This window comes from Cinclus cinclus, chromosome 1, assembly GCF_963662255.1.
Source record: "Cinclus cinclus chromosome 1, bCinCin1.1, whole genome shotgun sequence".
Classification (NCBI taxonomy): domain Eukaryota; kingdom Metazoa; phylum Chordata; class Aves; order Passeriformes; family Cinclidae; genus Cinclus; species Cinclus cinclus.
Window position 1 is genome coordinate 80,544,060 of NC_085046.1, and position 17,899 is coordinate 80,561,958.

At 41.4% G+C, this 17,899-nt stretch overlaps 1 protein-coding gene across 1 annotated transcript in view; it reads left to right on the forward strand.

Moving 5' to 3' along the window:
* The first annotated feature begins 11,587 nt into the window (after positions 1 to 11,587).
* Positions 11,588 to 17,899, forward strand: part of DAP (death associated protein) — a 51,691-nt gene continuing 45,379 nt past the window's right edge. Inside the window, exon 1 of the mRNA XM_062503156.1 lies at positions 11,588 to 11,717. Within this exon, the coding sequence (XP_062359140.1) occupies positions 11,663 to 11,717 (55 nt within the window). The 5' untranslated portion in view covers positions 11,588 to 11,662. The remainder of the gene's footprint in view (positions 11,718 to 17,899) is intronic.

The window sequence follows — 17,899 nt, forward strand, 5'->3', positions numbered from 1 at the left end:
ACTCACACTAACAATTTACAGAATACTCTTCATAAATGATATAATTTAAGGTTCTAAAATTGCTGGTGATAGTATCTGACAGCAAATATATACTCAAAGTTATATAGTAATTTAAAGCAATATACTAAGAAGTTCTACTCCCCAATAAAATCTGGCTGAAGAGAATCATTCAGTGTTCAGACAACACAGTTCTTTACCAGAAAGACATCTCTATGGGGGAGAAGACAGGTTCAGCCCCTCAACTGATCCCAGCTAGAGTCTTCCCCCACATCCCTCTCTTATCTTACTTTTGCACTATTTCTTTACATTTAGGTGGAGCTTGGGTGACTTTAGTCATACATCTTACTAGTATCTTGGGGGTGGATATCTCAGGATAGTAGCCGAGATAACCTTGGGATGGGGACAAGGGTCAGTCCAAGATTTTGTTGCTGATGCAACAGCAGGGCACCTTCCTTCACCTCCCTTGGTTTTCAGCTGCTGGGTGGTTTATCAGCTGGAAAGTACCACTGAGTTGTCTCTTCTGCAAGGGTTTTGGCAGAGCCTGGCCATGGCTCCACTCTGCTCCATCATCAGTTTAGTCCCCCTTGGATCGTATTGTGTGTGGGAGGCCAGACATGCTGACCGCATTCCATGCGGGAAGTAGACGCTGCACGCTTCCCAAGAACTTCCATACCATTATCTTTTTAACCACAGTGATTTTCTCACATCTTCCCACAAAATTTTTAACTTGCACTTCTTAAATGAAAAGCAATCCTTCACTTTGGATGTTTTCCTTGAGTATTAATTTCCCATGGCCCTTTGAAAACGCTGCTTTCTTTCTGGCACACCAGACATAGTCATCTCATTGGCTTGAGTATTTGCAAACTGTTAATGAGCTTATCACCAGCTAATGCACTTGTCTTCATACCTCATCAAAACTGAAAATACTTCTGGAAGTCAGTATATATCATCACTTTCATCAGAAAGTTTCATTTCACCTAAGGCTTTACCCATGTTTTATACAAACATAACAATGGACTATGCCCCATCTGTCTATCAGATATAATCCCTGATGCAACTGAGCTGTACCCCACAGGATAAGTCAGGCGTGAGATGCCTGAAGAGCTTCCCCAGCTGACACTTGTATTTGTAGCTCAGGGTTTGATTCACTTCAGGTCCATGATGCAGCTAATTGTGGTCAGTGCAGCATGCAGGCTCTCACACAGCACTTCTGAGACACTGCCACAGTACTCCCAAGCCACTGCAGGAGCAGATGAAGCTACCCCAGGCATAGGTTACCTTTGCTGGATTCTCAGCATTTGCAGAGCTGAAGGGACAGCAGAAATGCCCATGTGGGGCAAGGAGTAAGAGCAACAGGCTATGAAAACCACTCCAAGAGACAGAGCGCAAGCATTTGAGGATTGTGTGAGATTTTTTGTTTGGTATTTTTAATATTGGGATTTTTTTTCCTTACAGACTTGGGGGTAATGAGATATGATAAATGCCCACCAGACTAAAAAGCAGTTATATTGTTATCATATATATTTCATTTGCTGACAGTGAGTTTGATGCAGCAGAGCTTTATTCCAGGATTGTCTCCAAAATCCAAGAAGATTATGTGAACAGAAGCAGGCAAAACAGCACGCATTTAACTGACATATGGGGCTGAGAAGAACAAAGAAACAGAGCATTTCTTCCTGAACAACCTGTTGGTGAAGGGATTTTCATCAGGCATTTGAAACTAATAGCAACATGGAAGACTGGCTAATCTTCTGTAAAGACATTTGAAAGGTGACCACATGGAGCTATTTTCATTGTTGCATTGGAAACAGATAGCAATAAAGCACAGAAAGGACAGGCCAGAGGCAACAACAAGCATTACAGAAGCAGAAGCATGCCTAATAGACTGTTTTGAAGGATGCATTTTTAACCTGTGGTTCAATTTAAACAGGAATTAACTGATGGACAGGGGACAGTAGCATGAACATGACTTATGGCTGCTGCAGAAGAGCAGTTCAGCTTCAGTGCAGAGCAGTCTTTTAGGGTTATAATCTCCCAAACTGTTGTGTTAGACACAGGTTTGGAAAACAAGTTTGTGCCACGGAAGAGGGCAAGCAGGATGATAAGGAGTAGATGATAAGGGCAAGGAAGAAGCACTAACCTTTGCACAGAAGGATGAGGTAGTCTGGGGAGGCAGAACTTCCCCAGGTAACCTGTGTAAACTTGAGGCTGCTTCAGGATTACCCTAAGAGACAATATTTCCAGCAGAGTTGTCCTTCAGGGCAAACTAGGAATACTGTAACAGCCAAGAATTTAAAATCAGTAGAATTGGAAAGAAATTGCCTATAAAAATAATAAAGGAGGTTTCTGATAATAGGACCAAGGGTTCCTTTAGTCCTCTAGGACAGATATTGACAAAAGAATGTGATGAATTCAGAATGATCCACCTCTTACTCTTGCACCATGTCCATAAATGATGATGGTGACCCTCAACGTGCTTGTTGATACACATTTTCCTTGACCTGTCAGCATCAGACATTTTCCCCAAGGCCTTGTAACATGGCTTGCAAATTGTAACACCAAATTGGTAGTTCAGCTATTACCAGACCAACATCATGATTCCAATTTTGCTGTGACTCAAGACCCAGGGACAGTATTTCTTCAGGAAAGCAATGTCAGTGTATTGCCTGGTGGCTGGCACTGCCTCTGGTAATTCATCACAGTGCAGTACAGGCAGTGAAATGAGAAGTGGAAAGCCTCTTGTATCTTATTGTCCTCAGTTTTTACCTGGAAAGGGAGGGAAGAAAGACCAGTTGCTACACAAAAATGAATCGGCAGGGAATGACAAAGGATATAGAAAAGGTGAGGTACTTAATGATCCTTTTGCCTCAGTTTTTACTGACATGTTCTTCTCTCAGGTATGACAGGAACTTAATAATGGTCAGTGCAGCTGAAGCATTAGTCACGGTAAAGGATGACTAGCAGAGCTAGGGATCACTTAAACCAGCATAAGAGACTTGGTGGGGTGCCTTCAGTGGTGCTGGGACAGCTGTCTGCTCTCACTGCAAACTCGTTTTTACTTTTGAAAGGACGTGGCAATCAGAGATAGGTTTCTAAAGACAGAAGAAAGTAAATTTCACATCCTCTTCAAGAGAGGCAAGAAGGACGATCTGGAGAAAAAAGGCCACTCAGCCCTGTATAGAGGAGTTGGGGGACAAATTTTCCTGGAAGCCATTTAGGACTGTCGAGTTGGCTGTTACAGGTGCTAAAGAGCTGCTATTAACACATCATAAGTCAGCACCTTTCAGTACCTGACAGACTGATCATCTTCGGCACAAGCAGCCCCTCCTAAGACACAGGGAAGCAGGGACTCAGCTTCCCACAGTCTGCACTTGGGTGGGATGACCTGGACCAACAGCCAAGCACCCACACACCTGATCATTTCACTTTCTCCCACTTACTGAGGGGCACAGAGTGGGAAATAGAGAAAGCCTTGATGCTGTGCAAGCACTGCTCAGTAACAGCCAAAACACTGCTAGCACTTCGTTGCTCACGAATCCAAAAGACAGGACCCATAGGGGCAGTTATGATGAGAATTACCCCCATTCCAGACTGACATGGCACAAGCATGAAAAACGTTCTAATGATATTTTGATAAATTCTTAACAGGAAAATTGGTGAACTAGATTTCTGAAAACTAGATTTCTGTGGAAAGTATAAAAACCTGTAACACTAGCATCAACAAATAATAAAGAAAAATAGAGAAGGATTTAAATTATGTAATCTGGACAGCAGGAAAAAAAATGAAAACTGCTAAACAAATCGAATCTTTGTGCAAAGAAAAAAATAAAATGCAGATACATACTTTAGAAACATCTTACAAACTTTAGCTCTCAGCCAGGAAGTACTTTGAAAATATACTCATTAAAACTGACATAATTCTGGGACACAACTGAAAAGCAAAACAGCCCTTCCACCATTGCTCAAATGCTGCAGCTACCTAAGGAGAGGTCATAAAACTTCCCAACCTTAAAGAATGTTGATACTTTGCATTTTTTTCATGTAAGAAGAAAAAGGACTAGAGATAACAGAAGAAAAAAAAGTGTTAGCCTTATACCCTTGAGCTGTGATGAAATACCAGTCTACTTACATTTAATTATGTTCAGTTTATAACAAAGCATTCAGCAGAAAACATCAATAAGAATGTTGACACACTGAGACTCCTTCTAATAAGAGTGAAGAATTATAGTTGGAAATCTGGCATCTAGAATTCAACTGAAAAGGGATTTTGCTGTTTAGCAATTAGTTCTCTCTGAAACATGAAGTACCATTTCTAAAGGAAAATTATTGGGTAGATTTACAATTGAGGTATGTGCTCAGATCAGTTCAAAGATTAAAAAAATTACTACATTACTCTAGACAAGGACACATTTGGACTAAAGACACACCACAATATATAATTTCTTGTTGTATATTACTTAACATTCTCTGGAAGGAACATAAATAAATAATGCAGAGTGTAAAGACCAGAACATTGCAATTGCTATGTTTGCTGCAAAGGTCACAGAAATCTTAGGTGTGAAACCAAGGCACTAAGACTCTTCCAGGAGAAAAAGTGTCTTTTAGAATAGGACTGGCTCTATCAGAAGGATAAAGCAGAGCCAGGCAAAGCCTGTGTCAGGTATTGGTGCTGTAGGATGCTGTGTACCAACTTCACCCCTGCCTTAGGAGAGGCTGTTTGCATCTAAGTTAAAAGACATCACACTGTCAGGTACTGAAAGGTGCTGACCTATGATGAGGTTGTGCTAATGGTAGCTCTTTAGCATGTGTAGCAGTCAAATTTACAGTCTTAACAAGTTATTTCCTAGAAGCAAGCAACTTACTTGTGTACATACAAAACTCCCTCTGATGTTAACAAAGCTTCTGTGAAAGATTACAAAGAACCTGAAGATACTGAAATCAATGAAGTTTTATGTTATTTACCATGGTATCTTACTTTGAATATGAAATATGGACACTAAGCAACCATCAGTTCTGTGCTGAATGCTTAACTGCAAGGCTTGCAGTCAGCCAGTTCTCAGTTTCCATCACAACCACAAAACCCCCACACTCTGATGTTAACCCTTTTCAGAAAAAAAAAAGCAGAAACCCCCCCACCAAATCCAATGTGTTTGTAAACACTACGAAGTTAAATCAGCTTGACATTTTTCATTTTCACTTTTGAACCAACATTCTTTCCTTTTTTGAAAAAGCATAGCTTGCATGGGTCCAAATCAGTAAGACAGAATAGGATGGGAAAGAAAGGAAGAGTGGGTGAGACCCACTTGCCGAGTGCAACATAATTCTCTTGAGCCTCTTTTGGTATGAACAGCAGTAACTCCCAGGAGCAACCACAGCCCCAACTCACAACTGATCCTGAGGCTGTGATGACAGTCCAAAACTGCAAGAGGCTCAGCACATTTACCTCAAGAGGAGGGAAGCCTTGTGGTCCACAGAGCTAGAAGAAAAAGACCCTCTCTAACTGGGCAGCACTAATGTGCTCATTTTCTATCATGGTAAAATATACTGTTTCTTTACTAAGTCCCAGACTACTGAGACAATGGAGAGAGAACTGTGCCCCAAGGGGCCTTGATGCTGTTTTCATCTCTGTCACTAGTTCAGCTTTGGCAACTTAATTTTCTGTACTTCTGCTTACCCATTCTAATGCAGTGGATAATGAAAATTATGGTCTTTATGCAGAATATTGGTCTCTTTGGAGAAAAAAACCTCCAAAATATAAAATTTACTTTCTCTGTTGAAGCAGACATATCCCTCCCTACTTTCTTTTTTTTTCTCTTCCCCTCTCTATTTCTTCTTCCCTCTTCCTCCTTCCCCCTTTCTACCTCTCTTCCATTGAAGCTATAAATTGCTTTGTTAGTCTTCTATATCAGAATACTTCTGTGGTAGTATCACCATGAGTAGTGTTTTAAAGCAGATCTGCAGTGCACTGAATTGGAAGAAGAATTAACATTTTGCAAGGCAATGCCTCTGGAAACTCACAGACACTTATTCTCCTTATTTTCCTTTTAGTATATAGTGGTAAAGCCATTTATATATAATTTTATTTTAATTTAATTAAAATAAATACATTTTAGCCTAATGTGAGGATGTATTGTGATAGCAGTTTCCTTTTGGGTTCTCCTTAAAGGCAGAATTCTCATGTGAACTCAATATAAATTTTTACTTCAGCTGCATGGCAAACAGCAACCTGTGGTTAAAAGAAAAGAAACCTATCACAAATTATGTCACTCTAGCATGCACCATGTCTAAAACTTAACAGCTAAAATAATATTGTAGAACAGGGAGGAGCAAATGCAAAAAGCAGTCATTGTAGCTAAGGTAGATATTAACACAGTAAAAGACTGCTTTCATGAAAGAGGCATATAGAACAATTTCTTAATTTGCTACAAGCCTCCTGAATTTGATTCACACCTCAGTAGTAATCCATCATACTGAGAAATTGCTTTTCCTGCTGATTTAATATTTGATAACGGCTCAGAAGGCTGAACTTCATGACAATATAATATAAGAGTGGCAATGTAACATTGCAATGTTTCTTTCTGAAAACGACATCATTCTACCTTTCTTGTGAGGTAGATTTGTAGTATACTTTTTCTCAGAAATATTTCCAAGGAAATCTAATAAAGCACTAAAAAAAGAGGAATATTTGAGTCCTACAATTACATTGTGATTCAATTCAGAAACTTTTAACACTCAACAAATTTATGTTTGACCCAATGGGAACTTACTCTAATTCTAAAGACCAAAAAAAAAAAAAAAGAATTACATAGGTTTTCCTGGAAAACTGAATTTGTAAATCAAGCAAGCATACAAATTTGAGTTCCTTGTGAGAATAACAGTACAGTTAGAATAAAAACATGGAATTTTCATCAAGATATAGAGAAACCAGCAAACACTGCAATCCAAGTGACTTTAATGAGTCAATGCAATGACAATTGGTAAGGGAAGGGCAGAAAATTATTACTAAAGCAAATTATTCCTTGGCCCAAGTTTATTTGGTTGTTCTCTTACACAAACCATTTTTCCCAGGTCTGGGCATTATAATAAAATCACCTTTCTGGGAGGCAGCCCACACAATCTCTGAAAATTTCCTAACAAATCATAGTCCTAAACCCAGCACCTTTTTCTCAGTCTGTCACAGAGTGAGACAGAACTAAAATGACATTATTTGACTTTTGTTAAAAGATTTATATATTTCCACATAAGTAAAAAAGCAAGGAATTTTCCCAAGTGGCTGCATTAGACTAAGACCATTATCTTAAGTAGTGGGTGGCAACATATACAAATAAAGATCTGCAAACAAAAAAATCAAAGTGAAGGATCAAATTCCTAAGTAAACCCTTTGGTTTGTTTTGTCATTTCTCAGAAATCATGGCACCCTAAAATTATCACAAAGGATTAGAACTATGTGAATAACTGATACTGTTATTAACTGGCAAGGGGGGAAATAAAGAAAAATAAGAAGATAAAAAGAGAAAATAATTTCATTTCCCTGTGGTTTTTAATGTTTTAAAATAGCAAAATTTCAAAATGTATTGTGAAATAAAACAATCAAGATTTCAAAACAACTACTTGCTTTCAGGGAAAACTATTCTGGATGCATTATCAAAATCAGCTTAGTTTTCATTGACTTGATGCTTGTCTATAAATTGGGCAAAGACCTGTTCACTGAAACAGTTTTCCCTACCCTGTAGCTAAACAGCAAATTATTGTACTTCCCAGGATTTACAGCATGCATGTGCGTATGTGTGCTGGAAGTGACAGCAGAAGTCATGCGGCAAAGCATGAGTTAGCTGCCTTTTAAATGCTCAGTGACCCTAGGTTGCACTATTACAATTTCCCCTTGACTTGAACCCAAAAATTGCTTTTCTATGTGTGTCAGTATTTTCGGAAAGAACACAAAATTTTGCTTCAGGCCCCAAGTGAAAGTACCAAAACTACAGCCATCTGTTTAGTACTGGTGAGCATTTTCAAAACTGACAAAAATTGTGTCCTAATCACAGTTCAACAGACTGTTTGTTGTTAAAAAGGACTGCTTACTGAACATACTTTGGGCTACAAAGCACAAAAAATAAGAACCTGGTATTACTGTCAAAAGTGCTGTGAATGCCCAACTGCCGCTGAAATTAGCTGTTATATGCATGCTTTTGCATACTTTCCTAACTATTCTCTTCACGTTGTTTTTTTAACTTAGCCTTTGGGTTTTGTAAAAGGCTTTTTTTCTATTTTTGGTTGGCTTTTCTTTTTGCCTGTACCATCACCACTAAAGACATAGCTTCTTTCTGCTTGCTATTTTAGTTAAAGTTAGTAGTAGCTGGAGAGTTCTCTTTCTGGGTTGTGCTGGATAACGTCACAGAGACTAAAGATGTCTATTACCAGCTCTTACCCGTAAACTTAAGAGGTATGTGGTGGAATCCTCCACAAAAATACTCATATTCTAAAACATCCAGCAGACTTCAAAACACGTTAAAACATGAAATATCCCAAACAACATGTTTTATTTACTCTTCCCTCGGTGTGCTGCTACATTTAAGTGCCCCGTGATACTGTCATTCACTCGTTTTCCAGTAGGGACTTGCCTTTGCTACAATCTCTGGGGAAAGTGTGTCAGCACCAGGCGTGGCTGAATTGGCAAAGGAAGTGAACCCACAGCCAACTTTTTGTAAAAACTCTGCCTGTTTCCCGATGAAGTTTCCCACTGCTGCTGCCATTTGTGTGTGCTGGTACAAATAACTGACCTGCTGGAAATGACTATGTGATGGAAAAACCCTGGCATTTTACTGCCTGTCATTAAGAATGCCTCTCTGTTCCTTGTACACTGGCATAATTGAGCAGGACATTATTTAGCCTGGGGAAAAGGAGGCAAACCTCAATGCTCTCTACAAGTAGCAGTGAAAGGAGGCTGTAGCCAGGTGGGTGCCAGTCTCTTCTCCCAGGCAGCAAGTAACAGGATGAGAGGACACGGCCTCAAGTTCTGCCGGGGGAGGGGGTTATATTGGATATTAGGAAAAATGTCTTCATGGAAGGGGTTGTAAAGGATTGGAACAGATTGCCCAGGGCAAGCTATTAAACCATGTCCTCAAGTGCCCTATCCACACATTTTTGAACACTTCCATGGGCAGTGCTAAGTTGATGGTTGGACTTGATGATCTTAAGGGTCTTTTCCATCCTTAATGATTCTCTGATGCTGTGATTGTTACTAATATTATGGCACTGCCACTAGCTGGACAAATGCATGTTGTCTTACATTTGCCAAAGAAACCATCACACTGTTTCACAAAACTGAAGTACCAGTTACAAACTTTACAGTAACTCCTCATTTAGGTGCTTGATTCTACAAATCTCAATTTATTTACTTATGTATTTATTTTAATTTTGGATTTTTGTCTTCCTTTTGCTTTTCTTGCAATGATTTAAAAACAATATCTGAAAATTAAATTCTATCCTACAGTAAGTATCATACTGACACCTATATAATTCTTCTGCAAGCATAGAAACTCAGCATTAGCACGGGCCCCTGTCTCTTGAGGAAAGTAGTAACTGTGCACTGACAGCTATAGAGAGGTTGGTCTGAGTAGCTCCAGATCACGGAAAGCAGGGAAATTCCTTCCCTCTCCCTTCCACAAGCCTGATGCTCTGCATGCTTTCTCCTGCCTGAGCTACCTTCAGTCGTCTCTCCCTTCTCCCTGTGGTCCTCATCATCATCTCACTCAACCAGTTCTGGCTCCTACTTCATTGTTTAAGGAAAAACGTTTCTTTCCTTCTGCCATGGTATTTGCCCTGCTTCACAATTTTCATGTTACCTCTCCAACACCCCTACTCAACTTTTTGGACCTTGTCTCCTGGTCCACTAAGGCAAAGTCCTGCTGTTCCTCAATTTTTTTCTTGCTCCTTCTGCTCTAGTATGGTTTGCCTTGAGATCCCAGCTTCCAAACCCAATGCACAGCTGTGCTTTCAGGAAATTTCAGCCCTGTGTATCTGAGAAATACTCAGGGAGGATGTTGTATTCTAGCTGCATAGGCACAGCAAGCCGTCATACAGATACCTGTGTTAATGGTGACACGTGAATTCCCATAATGTAAAGAAATGTTGCTGGCTGTAGCAAGAACAGCCAAAGCACATCTTTTATGTAATCCTTCCTCCCAGTGCATCTTCAGATACTAAAACTTGGTGCTTAAATAGGAAATTATTAAATGAAACTGTTTCTTAGAGAAAAATCATTAACTTGCAGGTGTTTTAATGTCATAGAGCACATTTTCTTTAATTTCATTTCTATAACAGCTGCTTAGATTAAACCTGCAACAAGAAAATTTTCTATCAACTTCACTAAACAGCACAAGGAAATCCAAAGCAAACTAACCTGGGAAAACCAAGAAAAAGTGAAAATGTAATATTTTAATTTAAATCCAGAAGAAGGTAGACAAAAAAAGCATTAAAATCTCGTAATACTACTCTAGAAAAAAATTATAATCTGGATAGACTTTGACAGAGACTAGAAAGGGAATTGGAGCAATTTGCGTTAGGCTACATGGAAGGTGACAGAGCTCAAAATACAATCTGAGACTCTAACAAGCTGCATGTATAAGAAATTGAAATAACCCAGCAGCAAAATATAAGAACTTAAGTTACAATATTTTTACAACATTTGTTCATTCAAGCTGTTAAGGACACCATGACGCAATTATTTTTTGGACTGTTGGAAAAAAAAAAAAAGCCCAAAATGTGTACTTACACATCATACATACTTTTGCAATGGTAATATAGTTGTTTCATAGAGTGATAGCAAATAAATAAAATATTATTAACTTCCCTATAACAAACATACGATGAATTATTTCTATGCCACTTCGGAGGCAGGGAGGGCCAACTTTCAAACATCATACACTCATCTTTTGGGGTACTCGCTGTCTTATTTCAAATTATAAAAGAAAACCAGACTGGCCTGCATGGTTTACGCTTTGCTGCTAATAGAATTCATTCAGATACTATGCCCTGTGTCTTTCCACACGACTTGGAAAAGCTAACTCAAGCGTTCGAAAATTTTGTTAAAGCGATGTATATTAGCTCTGTAATTTCAAACATCATGAAAACGAAGTCTGAAGCAAAGGCAACGCGGGCACTTATTCCCCCGAGTTATCAACAGGGTCTCCTGCACAATTCCGAAACACGGCCCACAGCAGCTATCTCGAAGGAAATTAACTCCACCCCAGCCAAAAAACCACACAGCGCCTTACACCACTTCACACATAACGCGGTTTGGCAGAAGAGAACAAAGCGCAAGGCGCGGACTAGACAATTAGCCACTAATTACAAGTATTATCTGAAGCGCACACGCAGACGATTCAAAACCACGCAGTTATCTGCCAGGGCCGCGTTCCCGGGCGGAGAACGCCGGCAGGGTGGAGCAGGCTGCAGGAGGTGCCGGGCTGCCCTCACGGCACAGGGCCGGCCGCCTGTTGCGGGCGCCACGTCCCCGCCCGGCCGGGGCAGGGGCAGGGCCCGGGCCCGGCGCGGCACCGCCCCCCCGGCGGCCACGTTGACAGGGCGGGCGTGGGCCGCGTTCGCCGGGCGGTGTCGGGGTGTGGGTACGCGGTGCGGGAGCGGGGCCGCTGACACAGTAAAAATGTCTTCGCCTCCCAAAGAGAAAGCAGAGACGCGGGCCGGACACCCTCCTGCTGGTACGGCCGCCGGTTCCCGTCTCTCCGCTCTTTCTCTTGCCACGCCGGGGGACGGGACGGGACGGAACGGGGGGGCCGGGGCGGCCTCGGGCCGGCGGGGCCGGGCGCCGCTTCCCCGCCAAGTCCCCTCCTGTGCGCGCCGGGGCTGAGGAGGGCGAGGGCGGCCTCGGGCGGGTCCCGCCGCTGCCGGAGATGCGAGCCCGGGGGTGTGAGCCCCGGTAGGTTCGAGCCCCCGGGGACGCAAGCTCCGGTGGGTTTCCTCGCTCTCCACTGCTCGGGCGCGATGCGGCGCTCCGGCCGCGGGAGGTGCGCTGGGGTCCCCGCCTGAGCGCTGGGCGCCCGCGGCGCTCCCTGTCCTCCGGCTGCCTCTCTCGGTGACGGGGCGACGCTCCCTGCCCTGCCTCTCCCCGGGGAGAGCTCAGGTTGCTGCTAAACCCTCATCGGGTGTGTGCAACTTGGCATCCCCAGGCTCCGACCCGGCAGACACACAGCGCTGTCTTCCCCGGCATCCCGCCCTGGAAGGGCGGCGGAGGCCTCCGAAACCCCGCCTGGAGCTGGTGGCGATGGGAAGGGGAGCGGAGCGGTCCCAGCCCCTGCAGTGTACGCTGAGTGTGAACAGACACGGCCAGCCAGGAGTGCTCTGTGCATCCATTTTGCCTGTGGCCGTCACGGTGTCAGCGCCAGAGCAGCCTGCGAGCTCCTGGCTGCGATTCTGGAGCCTGGCAGGGTAGAAAACCAGGTAAAGCTGCTTGAGAAGTGCCCAGCAGAGGAGCTTCGTCGCCTTCCGTCCTGCTGCGACGTGCGGGTGGGCGGTCAGGGTGGGAGCTGTGTGTCACCTCCCATGGGACGCTCATCTGCCAGGGTCCATAGATGGTAGCTCCTCTCTGTATACAGGTGGGGTTCAGTTCCTCACAGTGTCGAAGTTGTGTTCCTTCATGTACTGTTAGTTTTGCTTCTTACAGTTTTCTTTAAAAAGGGAAGATTGGTCCCTGCATCAACAGCTTTACATATGTCATCTGTTTCCCTGTGGAGTAGTTGGTGAGCTTTTTAAGTGTTTCAGTAAAAAATCCCAAGGTGGCTAGTTTTATATTCAGATCAATTGATGAGATTTAAAGCTAGATTTGTAAACAGCTGTTGAACTATAATTGAATTCTGTGCTTTTTATAATGGGGACCTGAAATTCCTCTGAATGGGAGTGAGAAATAATTGCTTTGCTTTGCATGGCAGATACAGTTCAGCAGTGCAGGTAAGTCAGTCTCTTGGCTGAACAGTCATTCCAGTCCTGCAGCCTCCCTTGTCATGGCATTAGCTCTTACCGGGCTTCTTGCTGATCTGCTTCATGGAACAAACCAGAGCATCCTTTTCTAATGTTGACAGCTTTTGTTGCCTCAGTTCCTCAAGCTGACTTGTCTTGGGGTACATGTCAGATTCAGAGTGGAGGGATCACTAAGATCTTACATTGGTTTAGCTCTGTCTTCCAGCTACACCATTGATGAAATTAATACACCTTGTAATTGTATTTTCTGCTGTTGTTCCATGTGTGAGAGTTTTGCTTCAAAACCTGTCTTTGGAAACTGGTGAAAATGTTTAAAAGAGCTGAAGTGAGCCTCTCTAGGCCACATGAGAAACTAGCAAGGTAAAGTGTAAAAGCTCAACTGGAGTACAGTACAGGTTTCCTTTGCCATCAGAATATTTCAGTTTGAGGTTTTTTTCTTTGTAAATTGTGGGCCCACATATGAAGAACACCTTCAACTATATGCCATTCAAGAACATTGACATCCCTCTTTTTTTTTTTCTGTTTTTTTGTGAACATGCACACAAAAGTTATCTTTGGAAGAAGTGTGATCACCAAGCCTGTCTTTGAGGCCAGAAAAAAACGAATGCTTTACCATATCTTCAGATCGCTTTGGGAAGAAGATTTTTCTGTAGTCTTTTAACACCTGGAAAACCCACAAGAAGAGTTATGACTTGCAAGAGTATATATTAACTCTAGTGGCTGAAGATAGTTAATCCCCTATCTCAAGCTTGTTAAGATCCCTGAATATTAGAATAATGCAATAGACAAGTCTACAAACAAGTTTTAATAAAATGAAAATGAGAAATTCTTAACAAAAATAATACAGGTGAAGTTCTATTCATAAATAACTAGGCAAATTTCTATCAAAGAGGAGGTGTGTATAGGAGATCTCTTTTGAGAAATAGCTTAAAAGCCCAGGTTTTGCTGCATACAGTTCTACAAAGAGCACTAACTGTAATTACCAATGTGTCTTACCCTACTGAGTATGTTGAAATGTAAGTCAGGAAATATTTGGGTCATCAAATTCAAAGCGAAAAAGACAAATCTGTTGTTTTTCAAGTGCACTGTTGGCCCTTGCTTACTGAGTGCACCGCCTTCCTCTCTGCATTGATCTTTCACATAGGGGGAAAAGACGCTTGAAAAGACAAAGGGTAATGAAATGGAAAGAAACCTCAAGACCTCAGTGCAGGAAGCGACTTTGACCTCCCTTCTGAAATTTAAGAGTGCCTTTACTTAATCTTGAATAAATATCTGCCTGTCAGTGAGATCAAGTGTGTCCTACTCATTGTTGAGTAGGTTTGTACAGTTCCTCTGAAGAGATCTGTGTAATTATGCTTTAGTTGTTCATCTAGTACATACTGCAGAGGGATAAAGGAAGGTGACTGTGTTAATAGTATATTTATGAAGTTTTATGATAGGTTCGTGAAAACAGTTGTGTACATTTTTTTCTGTACATCTAAAAACAATAGTTCTGAGCCAAGATTTCTGTGAAATGAAGGTATATAATAACTCCTCTTCTTACTTTGTTGAACACTAATGCATGCTCCCTTTATCTTGTCCAATGTCATGCTTTTATGTTTCCCTTTTTCATACATCTTATCGTTGTAATGGAATCTTTTGTTACACTGTACATAAGAATTACACTTTTTTTTTTTTTGTTAATATTGAATACCTACTCAAGAAAAAGGAAAGCTGCAAAGACTCTCGGTTGTACTCTGGATTTGTAGAAGTTCCTGTCCAGTTGCCGTGACCAGCAGATGATTTGGGTTGAGCTGGAAGGTTTCCCTGGGAGGGACTGCCTCAGGTTTGCACCCTGAACAAGCTGGGGCCAGGGTCATCCCTGACCTGTGGTGCTTCTCTAGGCACTTGGTACTTGTTCCAACTCAGTGGGGTTTATTTCAGAATTCAGTCTTCAAAACAGAGGAGTGGGGGCAGGGAGGAAAAAGTAGAATGCTTCCTGACTCCAGATCAGCTTGAGTGGTAATTGATTAACACAGTTGCTTGATACATTTCCAGGAGTGGTCATACCTTTGTGAGGAACACAGGCTGGCATTCACAGGACTGATAAAGTAGTCCTGTCTGCCTCTCAGTGGAGGAAAATATGACATATGATAATTAAAATCCAAAACTTGTATTCAGTAGTGAAGCAGATAAACTTGTTGCTCTTCTGAGAGTGCTGGCAAATGATCCCTTCTTTATTTCACACTTAAGTAGAGAGTTAAGGCCATTTGGTTGTCACCACTCCAAGGAGCCATTCCCTGTCCTCTCCTGCCTTAGCATCTGAGCTCTGCACTTGCTCTTCAGCGCAGGAGCTGCTTTCTTCCAAATCCCAACATGGGATTGTTGACACCATCCATTTCTGGACACTGGTTTCTGACAGTGTTCTGGAAGGTGGTTTATCAGTTATTTAAATCCTCTGTTTGCAGGATAAGGAAATCTGAGCTCTTTTAAGGATGGCTTTTAAGTAACAAAAATCACCATGGTAAGCATCTGTTGTATCATGTAGTAAATGGTAGGAAAGTTGGAAATAGATGATTCCTCATAACTCCTGAGAAAAGCTCACAAATGTTGAGAGGGTTTTTCATTAGCTTTGTGGACATAATAATTCCTTCTCTTGTCACACCATGAGGTAGTGTAGTTTAGCTGATACCCTTTGAAGAGGAAGATGAATTGTGCTGCAAGGGTATTTATCATCTTGAGATAAATCTGAAACTGGATTGGGTATGAGCATGCTGTGTCATGGACAGCACATATGTACAGAATGCTATCTAATTATTTCACTTCTGGTCTCATAAATACACTTGATTATTGTACCTGTTTGCTGGTTCCTTCTGCACAGTAACCTTGCATTGCTAAATATAATTCTATTAGGCACTGAAGTACTTTAAGGTATCTGTTCTATACGTGATGATATTGGTTCCAAAAAATTGTATTTAAAATTCTAAGTTGCTGCATTAGTCACTATTATGCCTTTTTAGTTGTCTCATTATTTGCTTTTTAATTCTGCAGACAGGCAAATCTGAATGTGTTAGCTGTGTATTTTTTCCAGTGACAGATAAAGAGGAGTGGCTGGTGCCTGATGATACACAATGTGAGAGGAGAGAAATTTGCACTAAATCTTTAGGCATCATTTTCTCTAGTTTTCTGTTAGATGTTGAAGGACATGGAAGTGTGTGTATTGTTCAGAACTGCTGCTTGTAACCCTGGCAGCTGTGGTGGCAGCATCTTCCACAAAGAAGTAATTTGAAGTAAATAAGTAAAAGGTCCTGATTGTGCAATGATGTTAAATTTAGAAATTAATTAAAATAAATTAATTTATAAATAAATGTAAATAAAGCATAGCAGTACTTTGAGATGTTAAAACAAGACTTCACTTGACAGAACTCAGTGTTTACATTTGCCAACAAACTTAAATTTCTAAGGAATTTGAATAAAGAAAACATAATTGGAATTCTAATTTTTGCTTCACTTTAGACAACAAAGAAATGTAGTTTTTTAAACTGTCTTGCTTTCCTTGTCCCATGTGATATATTTCTCACTAATTGAAGTTTTATGCTGGAGAGAGAAAGCACAAATGGTTAGTGATTTGGGTTTGGGGTTTTTTTAGTGCATGATAAGAGGGCACAGTTTTGATAGGTTTTAAAAGATATTTGAAAAAGATATTTGAGTTTGTCTGTTGATTGCTTGTCTTTATTTAATGACCTTTATTGAATTAGAAGTTTATCATTCAAATATCACTCAGAACTTAAAATCCCTTTTTAAAAGACAGGGCCAAAGAGCTTTCACTTTCTCTTGGAGCAGGTCTCTTTCTCGCTTTCCTTCACCCAGGCTGTAAAATGTATGTGCAGCAGTGGCCTTTCCATTGCTGCCCTGGTTAAGAATTGGGAGTTAGAGCTGTGTCTAGGTTTCCTGGATTAGCACTGAACAGCTGAGAGATGCCCCGCTCCCATAGGAGGGCTGTCACAAGTACAGCTTCCCTGTCCCCACCAGCTTCTCGCGAGTGCTGCTCTGGCATCCTGCTTGCTCTGGCTGTGACACCTCTGCCGAGGCTCACCACAGGCACTGTGTCAAGGCACTGTGAACACAAACCAGCGTGTCTGTAAGTGGTTTTATTGACTTGTGACCACTATCCTGGTTTTCTGATGTGGTTGCTGATGGCAGCATAACCCATCCAATTAAGCTAACGAGATGCATTGTCTTATCCTGTGCTGTCCTGTAAGCATGTGTAGCAATTGTTGAAGAAAAGGAAGAGTATGCTATTGAACCAGAGAGCAGATCAAGAGCAACCTGTTGGTTGCTCTGCTTAGTAACTGCAGTGCTAAGCCTGGCTTGGTTCCTGTTTTAGATTGCGCTTTGGAGTGGACAAGTGATGCACATAACTGGATTTGCTTTCCCTTCTCGTTTTGTGTTTCAGAGGGCTGCTTTCATGTTTTGATGATTTCTGAAACTTAAATGATGCAAGGATTTAAAATGTTGTAAATGCTCATATGTTTTTTGCTTTTTATTACACTATTTTTGAAGTACTTCTTTGTATAAATACTATTATTATAGATGTAGTTTTGAACATGAAATGACAAGTTAGTTTCTTTGGTTTGTGACCTTTTGTGTGGTGTTATGCAAGTCATTGCCTCAGTTTCTTCTGACTGCTGCAAGTTAGCAGGGGGTGGAGGGGGAATTAAAACAGAGTTGAGTTTTCTAAAATGTCATTGGAAGCAGGTGGTAAAATGAGCTGCATGCAGTGTCTCGGATAAGCAAAGATGGTGTCATGTGAAAGAGAATGGCAGATGGGGTCCTGAAGTAGCTGTTCTTTAGGCTTGCTACTTTTTAACACTTTGGGCCTCTTTTTCAAACTGTGGTTACTATTAAATTGCAAAGCAAAGTATCA